Here is a 15,714-nt window from a genome sequence, read left to right on the forward strand (position 1 = left end):
CGAACTTCGTCTCTATGACTACGCGAGCCGTTTCAACACGTCTTACTATTATCCGCAATATAAAGTTGGTGTTTAACTTATCAACGTCAGAGGCTCGTTGTGTAGTCAGACCACTTTTATCATGACCGTGTGCAATTGAATTACGCGGTGTCAGTGTTTCTTGCTATCAATATTTATTTTATCACAAGAAGTCAATGTCTTAGTGTCTAAGAGGTATCGTATCTCTTATAGTATCAGATTAATTGGCTGAACTGGCAAACGCTAAAAAAAAACGAAAAACTAGGTAACGATTAAAATATGAGGTATCTACTTAGATGAGATAGAAAGAACATGAAATTTGAAAAGATAATTTAAAAGTTTGATAAACAGAAACTTAATTTATGGTATTATGTACCTACATACACATAATTTAGAAACTTTATCATATTACTTTTAAAAATGTAATTTACTAGATTTTTTATTACACATGTTTTCCATTTTGAATATTCCTTGCTCTTTTTGACCAATCATAGTTGCCAAAAAGACATGTTGCCAACATGTTGCCAACCTTACAACATGCAGCTGACTTCGCCAATTACCTATATTATGTGACCTATAGATAAAAGTAATTGCGTGCGACTGTAAAATACAATTGTAATTATTATCACCAAATGCGGTCAAGTTACTGATCACTGATCAGATGATGCAACTCGTGGTGGCAGCAGTGTTTACACCGGTCAGGGAACGGGCTTATCTTGTTTGTTCTGACCTTAAGCATGATTCTTTCCATTCTGTAATCTCATTACTAAATATAGGAATAAACATGCTTTGTTCGTAATCGTGCAATATGTATGTACATATTTATCATGGAAGTTAATTAAAAAAGATAACTGTTTTTGGTTCTATTTAGAACTTGTAATAAAATAACAAAGTAAACTAATAAATGAGATAGGTAGGTGCAATTTTATAGTCCCTAATAGACAATAGTTTATAGCAAGTTCACTATACGATTGCAGTCACCACTGTATTTTGGTCGGCTTAGTTTAACCCTACCTAATTACCTACATGATAGTTATTATTAATACCCCCTTATTCATAAACGTTCACTAAAGTTATCAAGCCGATAAAGTTCGTTTGTCCCTTTCTGACGTATTGGTGTGATAGAAAGGGACAATAGTTATTTGTTATACAAGGAGGAAAAGTTGTATTTTAACGTCGAGTGTGGAATTGAAAATTTTAACACACGAGAAGTAAAATACATTTTCTCAAACATGCAATGAAATATTGTGTTTACGTTCCTTAAAATGGGCTGGGAAGTATCGCTTTTTAGGCGCAACAACTCGAGAGGACTGTAAAGGAATTTTAGGCCTAGGCCTGCAAAGTAACTTTTTTTTATAAAATATTGTCCTTTAGAGCATTTTTTTTATTTCGTTGTATGTTTGAGAAAAGCACTATACATGCCTCGGCGTGAAAACGGATTCCCGGCCTCGTATACCTATCCGTATATACCCACTTGACCGGAAATCCTCATTTTCCCGGCCTCTGGTGTAATGTACTATTGCACCCGAGTGTAACACAAAACTTTTCCCCTCACTATAGCGAGGAAACTAGAATGCAAAAAATGCGTTTATTACTGCTTCCAGTAGTTCCACAGGTGGTAAATCATCTTTATTACTAGATTCACCTACTTTTATCAATTTTAAAGCAGTTTATTTGACTTTATTCAAGGTCAAATTACTTTACCCACTAGTGGATAAAATGCGTTTTTACCCGCTGGTATTAAAGGACAAAACACGTGTTTCCGAGCCAGTGAGGTGAAAACGAACTTTACCGTTTTGATAACTTTAGTGAACGTTTATGAGTAAGGGGGATAGTATATAGGTAGGTATTTTATCCTGAATTGGTGTAATAATGCGGGCTAAAAATTTCTACACCACTTTCCCTCCCGTGGGAGTCATAGAAGTCGACTTTGTGTTCAATTGTGGCAAGCTTGAGCCATGAACTATAGTATACCCTGATGACTGGGGAGTGACAGGGGTGTCACAGCACTATCACAAAGTCGGCTTTTTTTAACCCCTTAATTTTTAAACTTGTGCTTTTTCATTACCCCTTTTGACAATATAGGCGTGAATTTATGTAAGATACAGCGGGACAAATCTCGACTGGGGGGCAATTGTAACTAATCCATTTTTCCATTATTACACTATGATGTTAAGTTCCACATGTATCCACTGCACACGCGTGCCATATATAACCAGTGGTCACTCAATTTGATAATGTAACATTGTAAAACATGGAAAGAAATGGATCACTTGCATTGGCCCAGTCGAAATTATCCCGCTGTACCTTATCCTGATCCTGAATTGGACTCATTAAGTAATTAGTAAAGTATATTTCTTAAACAATAGTGTATTTTGCAAGAAATTATTAGGGTATTAATTTACCTTTCTCTTTAAGTACAGGAACAGATAACTGATTGTGAGTACTCCAACTAGCCCTACCAACAAATTATGCGCATAGTATTATGAACCACACCTAGTGTCGAAACTGCTTTGTAGCTTTATGTACCTACCTATTAATTCTGTCGTTATCAGTATTGCATAATACATATTACAAGAGTCGACAAAACAAAATGCACTTATTTCTGGGTAAAGAGTTTCGTATCGTAAGTAAGGTACAGCAGGGCAAATCTCGACTGGGGGGCAAATGTAACTGGTCCATTTTTTCCATGTTTAACAATGTTTGCATTTATTAAATAGAGTGTGCACCGGTTATATACGGTAGGCGTATACAGTGGATACATGTAGAACTCAACATCATAGTGGAATAATAGAAAAAATGGATTAGTTACAATTGCCCCCCAGTCGCGATTTGCTCCGCTGTACCTTATCATGAGTGAAGTGAAATACTCGTATTCCTAAAACTTATATTATTATTGGACAGCTGGGAGTAGTGAGGGATTCATGTGCAACTCAGTCTTGACGATAAACAATTTTGTTTCATAATAATTATTCGTTGAAAATAATAAATAAATAAGTATTCTCTTAAAATAATACTAAACATAGGACGTTAATCCGTACAAATCCGCTCTTCCTCCGGCTCCAGGGGAGGCCCCATGACACCCCCCGCCCTGGATCCGCGCATGCTAAACACTAAGAACCGTGTCATATTAAGTATATTCGACGGTACCCATTGTGCCAAAGCCAATGCCAGTACAATGCGAATTCAATAGTTAAAGCGACAAGGTACTATAGTAGTATGTTGCCACTTATTTTTAACCCTCGACGCAAAAACGAAGGGGTGTTATAAGTTTGACGTGTCTGTCTGTGTGTATGCTGTCTGTGTGTATGTCTGTCTGTCTGTTTGTCTGTCTGTCTGTTTGTCTGTCTGTCTGTCTGTCTGTCTGTGTGTGTGTCTGTGGCATCGTAGCTCTCGAACGGATGAACCGATTTTGATTTAGTTTTTTTTTTTGTCTGAAACCTACACCTTACAAAAGTTCAACATAACCTAAACCGGTTCTACTTACTCTGAAGTAGGGCTTCCAATACCGGGATCCCGGTATCTCGGGATCCCGGGATCCCGCCTTTTTTGGGCACATTTCAATACCGGTATTTAATTTAGCAATACCGGGATCCCGGTATTTTTAGAAACTAACAAATTATGCCAAATGAACGTAAATTACTCATCAAAAACGTTAAATTTCTGCATCACGATGGCCACTACACGCGTAAATCTTGCTTCTTGCTCGCGTTTTTCGATTTGACACATTCTCTGTTCGGTGTTTTTGCAATATTTGAATGAAAATGATAGTTTTTTCGATGAAATTACCTTGATAAAGAATTAAAAATACGTATCAAAAGCATTCATTAAGGAGGGTCTGCCGCGAACATTTTTTGACACATTTGTTGCACTTGTGAATTCGCACGTAAGTGTGACAGAGAACACGTCAAACGTGGTTGCAACAGGGCACTGATCCTCTGTAAACAAATCGCCTTGATGCATCTATATCATAGATATACTTTTCAAAAAATTGGTTAATGCATACGAACTAACGTATACCGTAGCTACTCTATTTTTACTGTACAGTCAACCAATTTGAATACTAGGCCACTCTAGAACCCTGTCTCATTTACACCGTGTTCTATTTGCCATAGAAGTCACATTGACGTTTACTGTGCAAAGGTTCTACAGTGGCCTAGGATTCAAATTGGTTGATTGTACGTGTGCGTTAAAGTGTTGAACTCTAGCTCAAAACTTTGCCGTAACATTCCCTATAGTAACGAAATTGGGAACTCAGTACTCAACTATCAAAATGAAGAAAATTACTTTTCTTATCCGTAAATTAAGTGTTCCTATTCCGTGAAGTAACCTTTTTGATTTTGATTATCATTTCCGCAAAGTAATGTGTGATTCCATAGATTATTTCTTAATGTAATTTTTAATAATCTATGTCGGACAATTTAGCGCTCTTGGCTAATTGTTCAATGATTTAGCGGATTTATTTTATTAGTGCTTTAGCGCCTCTAGCGCTACGAATAACAAAAATACCACTAAATTGTACCGTAGATATTGATTACAATGTGTTTCCAAAAAAAAATCATCTCATGTTCTAATTTCAAAAGTCAATGATGAAACTATAGAGTGTGTGTAATCGAGAAATGTTCTTAATGCTTGTTATTTAAGAAAGTGATACTATAGTTAAATCTACAGTACAATTACACCATTAACACTGACTATAAATTCATGCTGTGTTACCCAGCACAAATGCACACACAGCATGAATGAGATACAGCTTCCTAGTATCATAGCCATACTAAAGAAAAGGCGACTGAGGTGGCTCGGGCATGTGTATCGAATGGAGCGGACTCGTTTGCCACGCTGCGCTGGTAGAGGTTGCAGATGCAAAGAGACCGGTCAGACGGCCAATGCTGCGCTTTAAAGATTGCGTGAAGCGTGACATGGTCACATTTGATATTCCATGCAACCAGTGGCAACGACTGGCCGAAGACCGACCCACGTGGCGCCGTGTTGTCCATGACGGTCAATCCAAGCACACCAATGCCTGGTTCTCCTCCTTGAATGATAAACGCATGAGGCGTTACGAGCAGGCCTCTAACCCCAGCCCATCTGGGGGAGCATACACCTGCCGTGTGTGCGGACGATGGATCCTCTCTCGAATTGGGCTATACAGCCACGAACGTAAGTGTCGCAAGGATGCTACTTAAATCGTCTGTTATAGATGCAAAGGCCTGTTATTATTAAAATGTAAAAGGTTCTATTCCGCACGACCTTAAAGAGATCGATTTGGCTGATTTGGCAGAAAACATGGTTTGCCATGACCGCGTCTTCTTGAAAAATGTCCGATCTGGCGGCGATATCTAACTTACAGAATCATCTGAGTAGAGATCTGGCGCTCTTTCCCGCTTGCTTTTATACTGCGTCCTCGGTCCCACTCATAAAGAAGAATAAAGAGCACAGGGCGTAGCCCTTTGAATTAATGTAGGTATACTTAAAAACAATAAAAGTTGAACCGACTTGGCCACATAAGTTTGCGAACCGTTTTGGGTTGAAATCGAAACTTTTGAAGTTGGAAATGTAATCGATTTGACCCATCAGTAAGTCGGATCGGCAAGATTCCGCTGTAGTATAACACGCATGAAAAGTAACAAACGAAATTTTGAATAAAATTTGTTATTTTAAGCAAATTACTTGGTTTTAAAATTTTCCGATTTCAATACCGGGATCCCGGGATCCCGGTATTGAAATCGCCAATACCGGAATGAATACCGGTATTGGATAAGGTCCGGTATTTGGAAGCCCTACTCTGAAGCCTCATGTTGTTCGTACACTGTTATTTTTCTAGTTTTCACTGTCTCAATATGTAGACACTTAAATTTTATTATCAATAATTACATTGACTTTTAAATTGATAGATTATTTATTTGGCTATGTCACTGTGCGCTACATGACCGGTCTCTATGAGATCTCGGGATGGACTATAAACAAGATAATTAATTCCGACGAGTGCGTCATACTGGTAAAGTCTTTAAAATGGAATTTACTGTAATGTCTGCAAGGTGCTTGTTTCTATGGCACAGTGACGTTAATATCGCATTATCAACTTAGCTTCCACTACCAATCAGGTTTACGTTGTGGATTTTCCTCTTAGCCGGTTTCATGTTTCCTTGTTGTTTCGTATTATCTTGTATCCAATTTTATATTTTTTCGAAACTACGTCAGAAGGGATTGGCAGTGTAACCGTTTCTGGGGAATGACAACAGCTAATTCTGTTTTTAGAATTCATTGGAATTCCTAAATCTGCTGCCATAGGTATGGTGTTCAGAAGTACGATAGGTGTATATGGCTATGGTAAACGCCTATCGTAGGTAAGTACTAAGGGTCAGCCGTGTGCTTTTTTGTCACGGTAAAATAATCTCTGTAATGTTTATGAATGAATGTGTTTGCTTCTGCTTTACGCCTTTACTTTTATTCCAAAATTGAATGACATTTTATGAGTGCAAGGTGGGAGGGAGGAGGGGGGGGAGGAAGTATATTAGCACGTGGCTATTTACCTTTTTAACTGGCAAGTTTAAAAAAAATCGCGATTTCAAGTCTCATCGCCGTCATACAGTCCTACGAGTGATCAATAAAAGTAAATAATATCCTTTTAAAATCTTTAATTTAATTATTAATTTCATTGTGGTGCTTACTATCCAAATTAAACTTACACGTATCCACGCAAAAAAAATGATTTATTTTATAAGTCAGATAACCCTCAATATCCTCTTAATTAAAGTTAAAAAACATTGAAATCGGTTTGATCAATTACTATTAAGTATGTTACATCTAGTGTCGTGTATTAAGAATGTCAGAGTTTTATAAATTTTATCATGATTAGTCATAGAATTAAAATGCATAGTTTTTTTTGTGAAAGTTAAGTATGGTTAATATTAAAGTCAGATTAGGCTAATACATATTTACAATTAAGCTCATTATTAATGTCTACTTTTCAAAACAACTAGCAACTGTGAGCATCTCTTTAACGGCAATGTAACAATTATTCAAGATACAATAACAAATAAAGTCACATATATAATTTAATTTCATACATATAATAAACTAATTTAATACGTCATTAATTAGTTGCTAATCAATCAAAGTCCAACTGTGCAATACGTAATTACGTCACATTTAAACACCCTATAATAAAATTACAACTATACTAGTAACTATGCGGATCTATGCATTACGAGTTTTATATTTAAATATTACATCATTTTTAAATATGTTGTGTAGAATGATTTTGAACAATGAAAAAACAATAAGTATATTTTTTCACCAAACAACGAATTAATTAATTTAGCAAAATGTTTGAATTAAATTACTACCTACCGAGAATGACTAATTAAAAACAAACTAATTAACATTAATTGAATAACCATTTAGAGACATGTCTAATCATTCATGTTTAATATGTATGTGAGCGATGTTACGGATAAAAGTAAATCTTTAACCATAAATACAAGTGCAGTTCATTCCACAAGAGTGCGCCCTGTAACAAAAGCAAGAAAAATAACTGTAGCCTACTAGTATACTCCACAGACCAACATTTGTTCTGCGACTTTTAAAAATAACGTGTATTTTGATTTTATTACCCTTAAGAAAGTTTTTACTAAGAGGTAATGTATTACTAATTTTGTCTAAAGCGTGACAGACAACGACAATGACAACAATAATGGCGTAATTACGTGAAGATAATATTTATTTTGTATGAAAATAATATAAATTAACACTTCAACATTTTTGAAAGTCGCTGAACAAATGTTGGTCAGTTTAAGGAGCCTACAGCAAAATTTTTGGCTTTTGTTACAGGGCCCACCCGGTGAACCCTTCAAAATATGACAGCGGTATTCAAAGTGTCCATGACAGCGAGCTCGTTGGCCGAGCTCACGATGGTCTGCGCGATATACTTGGGCGGCATTCCGTACTGCTCGAATATGAACTTGTAGCTGTAGTTCTTTGCGCCCACTACGCGCACCGCGTGGCGGAGGATGGCACATATGTGCGATAAGTTCGCGGCCTTTTTTTGGCTGCTACGTATCTAAAACCAAAGGAAAAATAGACGAATAAGACAATTGCTACAACTTTACTGGTAGGTACCCTCATGATGATACATTTCTGTTATCCTTTATAGGGACATAGGGCTCTCAGAACAATTCACTTTATGTTACGGTCTTGAGCGACTACTTTCAGCCAACTCAACCGAGTCTTATAAAATTAAATTAAAATCCTAGATTTAGCACCCTACAAATATTCAAATAATTTATAGTATCAACAATTTACATAAACTTTAAAGGTTGCCACAGTGAGGCGAAACGCTGATAAACACACATTAAATTTCCTTTTTCGGCGATAATGCGTAAAGTGAAGCCCTCGTCATTTAAGGGGATCCCCTCCAACATCAACAAGGGGATTCCCTACCATGTTGAGTTCAAATGGTTTAACAGCTGTATATATTCTTCCATGAATACCTACTCACTGTTTTAAATAATCATTAATTTAATCATTTTAGACCGATCCATAATTATTTTGGTATCTCGTATGTGCCAGATTATAGTTTAAGGTGATCATGATAGAAAAATATGAATTTCCACTTACGCTGGACATTTCTGTAGTCTCGGTATCAGCTCCTTCTTCTTCAGCAACAACAGTGCATTCCTCACGGAAGCTGCGGCCACGACGGACGGGTACTCCGAGCAGAGGCTCTTGTTCACCATCAGCCCGCAGAGGCAGAGGAACGTGGTGGCCACCTCGATCTCGCCGGGCCGCTCATGGTTGCACCTCCACGCGAAGTACCAGATGTAGTCTTGGGGCACTACTGGTAGGAGAGGAAATTTCTGTACAAAACAAAGAGTACATTTTATAACTATAATAAACTGATAAAATAAGGTGACGTTTGTTGATGTTGTGTTAAGGACGGATCAGGGTTTAGTGCATTACGTCAGTGAGAAAGGTATTTTTTTTTGTATTATTTGAAAAATTAAAATCCATTAACAAAAACAGATTTTAACTTGCAACCTTTTCAGAACACTGATCAAACAAACTTCACGGAACTCATAAAAAAACCGGCCAAGAGCGTGTCGGGCCACGCTCAGTGTAGGGTTCCGTAGTTTTTCGTATTTTTCTCAAAAACTACTGAACCTATCAAGTTCAAAACAATTTTCCTAGAAAGTCTTTACAAAGTTCTACTTTGGTGATTTTTTTCATATTTTTTAAACATATGGTTCAAAAGTTAGAGGGGGGGACGCACTTTTTTTCCTTTAAGAGCGATTATTTCCGAAAGTATTAACATTATCAAAAAATGATTTTAGTAAACCCTTATTCATTTTTAAATACCTATCCAACAATATATCACACGTTGGGGTTGGAATGAAAAAAAATATCAGCCCCCACTTTGCATGTAGGGGGGGTACCCTAATAAACAAAAATTTCCCATTTTTTATTTTTGCACTTTGTTGGCGTGATTGATATACATATTGGTACCAAATTTCAGCTTTCTAGTGCTAACGGTTACTGAGATTATCCGCGGACGGACGGACGGACGGACGGACGGACGGACGGACGGACGGACGGACGGACGGACAGACAGACATGGCGAAACTATAAGGGTTCCTAGTTGACTACGGAACCCTAAAAAATCAGGATACATACCAATCTAGCCAATATGACTTTCTCCGCTTCCAGTAGCCTCTGGTGCGTAAAGGCATGGTTGGCGTCACAGAACTATATCAAGATTTAGTTCTGTGGTTGGCGTATTTGACAAGCTTGGACGCAGGAGTCAGCGGCCCGTGGGGCTTGGTCACAATCCAGTAGGCCGCCGCGAGAATCAGTTGTATGTTCTCCAGCGTCTTATGCCCATGATCAAGAAACTGGTCCTATAAGGGTTCTGTTTTTCAGAAGTATATATGTAGTATAGGTACATACCAATCTAGCCAATATTACTTTCTCCGCTTCCAACAGCCTCTGGTGCGTAAAGGCATGGTTGGCGTATTTGACAAGCTTGGACGCAGGAGTCAGCGGGCCGTGGTGCTTGGTCGCTATCCAGTACGCTGCTGCGGCCACTAGCTGCATATTCTCTAGCGTCACGTTGCCGGTGGCCAGCACGGCGTCCAGGTACCACACCGCAGTTTGAATGGTGGCTGGGTTGCCGTCTACGCCCTAGGTTGAATTCGATTGTCAATGACAATATCATTATGGAAGTAAACTCGAACTTAGTTACTCGTCAAACAATAATAGGTTCGTAGTTTTAACTACAAAATGGATTATTTATCAAATATCTAATTTAATCATTTGATATAGAAATAAAACTATGGAAACGGATTAAATCGCGTATAATGAATTTAAAATTCATCCCGACCTTTAAATCCGTTTCCATAGTTTTATTTCATGAGTAACTATCGCGGTAACCGAAGACAACATTATAATATAGCTTTATTAAGACCTTGAAGATCATTTTGGTGTTTAGCGTTAATCTTGATTTTGGAGCAAATAATTCAATCCATATTACACTAATCATAATCACCAAGATCGAAATCAAAACCATCACAAGATGTGTAAATCTGAATCAGCACCGCGATAGCAATGGACGCTGGTTCGTTTACAGCCGCGGCCAACTGGAGGCCTGCCCACTTGCCGTAGCCGAATGGCATTTCTGCGACGCAAAACGAAAACGAAACGCCGCTAAAGGTAGTCTGGATCTGTCGCGCCCATACGCAAGAGCGATAGAGATAGATATCTACGAGTGTTTCGTTTCGTGACCGTTTCGTGAGCGTTTGTGTCATTCGGCTACGTACCCTGGCAGGCAATTATGGTCGCGCGATAAATGATAAAACATCTGGCCGTCCCTATCGCACTTACTAATAGTGCGATAGGGACGGCCTGATATTTTATCGTCTATCGCGCGACCATGCTACCGGTGCTGGTCACGTTTTCTTAGTACATTGCATTTACATATTTAGGTTTATAACATGTCCCTATCGGGCTCATTGTATTTAGATAGGAAATTATATGACACATACATTTATTTTCATCAGCCAGATGATAACGCCAGCTCTCGTCTCACTCTTCACCCGCGGGAGCGCCGCTGTTTTCCTCTCGGCTTGTAGAAGATATGATAGAATTTCACCTGCGTAATCTCTGTCCATATTAGCCATGTATGATTTCAGTGCTGTAAATAAAATAACACAATATGATTTTAATAGAAATCCAAATGATCTAAATAGGAAAAAGTTTAAAAAAAATTGTTATTAATCATTTTTAACCCCCGACGCAAAAACGACGGGGTGTTATACATTTGACGTGTCTGTCTGTCTGTCTGTGTGTGTTTCTGTCTGTGACATCGTAGCTCCCAAACGGATAAACCGATTTAGATTTAGTTTTTTTTGTTTGAAAGCTGAATTAGTCGGGAGTGTTCTTAGCCATGTCTCATGGAAATCGGTCCACTATATCGCGGTCGGGGTTTTTTTTTTTTTTTTTTAATATTAATTTTGTGATTAGGTTATGCTACGTACATAAATCAGGTGTCTGCATCCTCTCTCTAACTGTCTGATTGAAATTCAGTCTCCGTTTCACTCTATCATCCACCTTTTCCCGATTTTCCAGCGGCGTTAACCCTTGCAGTTCCCTACTATGAGGTCTCTTTAAGCTTCGCTTGATATTCTTCACCCTGGCTGGAACTAATGTGTTAAGGGCCGGAGTGCTTGCTGACATCCGCCTCTTATTAGCAAGGCTGTCTTTATCAGTGAAATATATTTCCTTTTCATTTGATTCATTTTCCTCATCACTGCTAACAGTAATGACAGTTGGCTCTGAAACTCTTCGCTTATCATCTTGGTAAGCAACAAAATTAAAGTCCAAATATTCACATCCCCGTTGCATTGTTACGAATTTTGTGTCAATTTGAAAAGGACTTTTCAGTCTATCCACGATGCTTTTGTTTTTTGCATTGCTTGGTCCAGCCACGCAAAGCAAACTAGAGGGCACATTTTGACTGAGTCCATTAGGGCCAGCTAATGTATTCAATGGGGGTCTCTCGCTTATTTTTTTAAGCAAGTGGTTTGGCAGAGCTGGCAGGGGTGGCAATGGTAAAGGAATCCTTGTTTTCGCTTTTACATTTTCTTTGTCTTGGTATTTATCCATATTCGACTTCAGTGAAATCACCTTACACAGCTTCTATGAACACTTGTTGTTTGGTTATCTTATTCTTGTTTTATAAATGTTATTGCACTATAACCTGCAGGCACGAGTCACGGCCAGGGTGACCGTTATTCGCCGTGTTTAAACTGAAGATGATTTATGTCGGGTAGCTTCATAAAACTCGTCAGTCTCTTCACATCGGGTATCGTCTACCGTCTTTTCTCTCACAAAACTAATTTGTACATCTTGAGTAGATCACTGTAGGTATAATGTCAAGCGTCAAATAATGTATTAAATACCTAATGAAAGATTATTTTAATAACTTAAATGTTACATTTCTAAATAATAATGCGGCAAACTTCGTTTATTTGAAGTTGTGATTTGACCAGTTTATTTTTTAAATAAAAGGGCATTTCATTATAAAATGTAATGTTCATAATAGGCATAATTAATTTGTACTATCACAGTTTCGTTTTCTTTCAACTCCTTATTTGCCAAAAGTGGCACTGACGCTTTAGTAGTTGCATGCGCTCTGCCTACCCCTTATGGGATACAGGCGTTTTTATGTATGTCATAGAGTAGTAATAGAAACAGAGAGAGCCTCACTGAAGACCGGCTGTGACCCTACAATGGCGGATTTTATTTAATTCTATTTTATGGCTTGGTGGCGGAACCTTCAAGCCAGCAATGGCAGACGGTTAGCGATATGCAAACACGATTTAAAATCAAAATAATTATAATTCAGGTCAAAAGAAAATCAATTCTTCATTTAATTTATCATAAATTAATTATTTCACTTGAAACTTAGAAATATCTTGTTTTTAACAAATAATAATGACTCTGTGTGCACCGTGTGCAAACACTATTTAAAAAAATACTGGTCACATTCTTGTTTTGCAATTTGTTGGTTTATGATTATGAACATTAATGAATATTGTGATTTTACGTATAATAACTTGATAACGTATTAATTTACGCATGAAAAGTTACTCCGTATTTTTTTTCTTTCGATAGGTGTCATTTTTACACAGTTTGACAACGCATGTAGGCATATTTTCTTATTTTTCTTTAGATATTTTCGCCACGGGCGCCTCGATCCGACTGACAGGAGATTAGTGGATGAGCTCATAGACAGAGCTGTCAATGTGGATGATAGAATCCTTAAACAAAGGATACTATAGACTAGACAGCCAAATAATAATACCACTACCGAACGAGATGGTCACATACAAATTATAATAAGAGTGACAGAGAGCAAAATGTTATTTTTTGTCTTTGTCATAGTTTCACTTTTTCGCCGCTGCCACAAACGAGTTTGTGGCAAACAATAAGGACGTGACTTGTCAAGCTTATTATCCGCCCAAATTACGTAGGTTGTTTATGGTAAACTGTCAGCCATTTTTAAAGTGATTCTTAAATTCGCTCCATTATTCTATATCTGTCCCTTACGGGTGTACGCTTGTGTCAAGTCTAATGAATCACAGTTTTTTTAGTATTGAGCGTTACGTCCGTATAATATTAGGTCCATGATGTATGTATGTATGTATTTTATTTTATGTAACATGGTTCTAGTTCTAACACATGGAATACAAATATAAGTATAAGTACCTAAGTAATAAAAAATGAATGTTTATAAGTCATAAATGTCATAATCCAATGAAAATATGCAAACAAAATTCTTGCTAATATAATTATCTAAAATAAATAAGAATATATAATAATGTATGATGCCATTTAAAGCTCTGTTTGTTGAATAAGGTATTTATTTTTATTAAAAACTGGGACGGGTAGTTAGGCGCATAAAAACTAAACTGTATTTCAATAAAAATAAATATAATCTTAATCACGATCACAACTGCCACTAAAATAAATAATCTTAATCTTAATCTAATTACTTAAACCTACGCTGTGTACTTTCAATTATCAAATGCTTCTGGTTTGCTTTGTTGTAGATTTAAAATTAAAGACAATTACAGTACATTAAATTCACAGCGAAACATAATCATGTTCCAAATAGAGAAAAAGGTTTTATAAACAAACAATTGACTAACGGCTTACTCCTGAATCGAACTTGAAAATAGTCATAAAAAATTAAGTCTTTTGTTTCTTAAAATAATATAAGTTGTTTAAATTTCGAACGGCGTTGGTGCTTCTGGGTCAATGACTTTTCCAGCGATGACGACCAAGTTGTCGAGGCGGTCGATGATGAAGAACATGAACGGTCGGTCGACGCTGAAGCGGCGGGGCTCTTTGATGCTGGACAATGGGATGTTCTTGAGGGACTCTTGAACCGCGTTGGATGCTGTAAATTAAACGCTTAATTATGAACTTTTTTTTTGTATAATCCTTCAAACATTGACTATAAGTAGTAAGCTTGGAAATTTACTGTATGACACAATAGAGAAAATGGTGCGAAAAAAAAGTTAGTGCACTGATGTTTCTAGTACTTTCTGGGCATTTTCGCGAGAAGAATCACCAAACAAAAAATTTTTTAAGGTAGGTACATTTTATGTTTTTCCTACTCAGAATCACGAGCCCTTTCGATCTAGGATAAAAAAAAAACGAGAGACAAAAAAGTAGTCTCAAAATGTTCTATTATTTTGCATACTTTCCACTTTATAACCGCTGGGTTTGAAAAATAGTAACGAATAGGACTTGTGAAAAGGGCTTGTGATTCTGCGTATGAAAAACATTATATTTACCTATTTCGGAAAAAAAAAAACATTTTTTACTTTTTTCGCGAAAATGCCCTACAATATCGGGTGATCTCTTCATACATTTGCCATTACTTTCCAACTAGACGTCTAGGCAAGTACGATGTAACAAGTACCTGAGAGTTGTGTCGCAGACGTGTCGGTGTTGTCGACGCGAACCGCGACGTGTTGCACCAACTCCTGCACGAAGAGTCCCTCCGCTGAAGACACTCCTGACAGCTCGGCGTCACGGCTGAAGATGCTGCTCACTCCAAACTGCAATACATAGATAGATAGATAGATAAATAGGATACTCTTTATTGGCACACCTCAGCAAAAGATACAGTGGAGACAAAACAAATAATTATAAATAGAGGCAGACAACAGGCGGTCTTATCGCTAAAGAGCGATCTCTACCAGTCAACCGTTGGGTAGCGGAAATAAAAACATAATCAAAATATAAATTTATGAAAAAATACTTTCAAAAAATATAAATAAACACTCCATTCTTTCACAAGTGCTAATCGTTAGATTGAACTTTATATAGGTGTCAGGTCGAAAACACAAAAAAAATATATTTTTTTGAACAATAGCCGAAATTGGTATACTTTGGCCCAAGCTCAGCACAATGCTTCAAGATGGTAGTGACAATCCTGCACGGTCAAGCTGGTCATCGATTAGTAAAATACTAGTATATACGAAAGCAGAGTTAGTCGGGAGTGTTCTTAGCCATGTTTCATGAAAATCGGTTCACTAGGTCGCGGTCGGGGGTTTTTTCAAAATTTTAATTTTGTGGTTAGGTTAGGTTAGGTTAGGTTATAAATGGATTGAATAAAAATGCAATGAC

At 37.3% G+C, this 15,714-nt stretch overlaps 1 protein-coding gene across 1 annotated transcript; it reads right to left on the reverse strand.

Moving 5' to 3' along the window:
• Positions 1-6,758: 6,758 nt before the first annotated feature.
• Positions 6,759-12,992, reverse strand: LOC125241907. Its single transcript, XM_048150612.1, has 5 exons — positions 11,550-12,992; positions 11,058-11,206; positions 9,964-10,197; positions 8,638-8,876; positions 6,759-8,080 (listed from the first exon to the last, which is right to left on the reverse strand). The coding sequence occupies exons 1-5, from the start codon at positions 12,175-12,177 to the stop codon at positions 8,008-8,010; spliced, it is 1,323 nt and encodes a 440-aa protein (XP_048006569.1). The 5' UTR covers positions 12,178-12,992; the 3' UTR covers positions 6,759-8,007.
• Between the last annotated feature and the right edge of the window lie 2,722 nt (positions 12,993-15,714).

The sequence above is a fragment of the Leguminivora glycinivorella genome, chromosome Z (assembly GCF_023078275.1).
Source record: "Leguminivora glycinivorella isolate SPB_JAAS2020 chromosome Z, LegGlyc_1.1, whole genome shotgun sequence".
Classification (NCBI taxonomy): domain Eukaryota; kingdom Metazoa; phylum Arthropoda; class Insecta; order Lepidoptera; family Tortricidae; genus Leguminivora; species Leguminivora glycinivorella.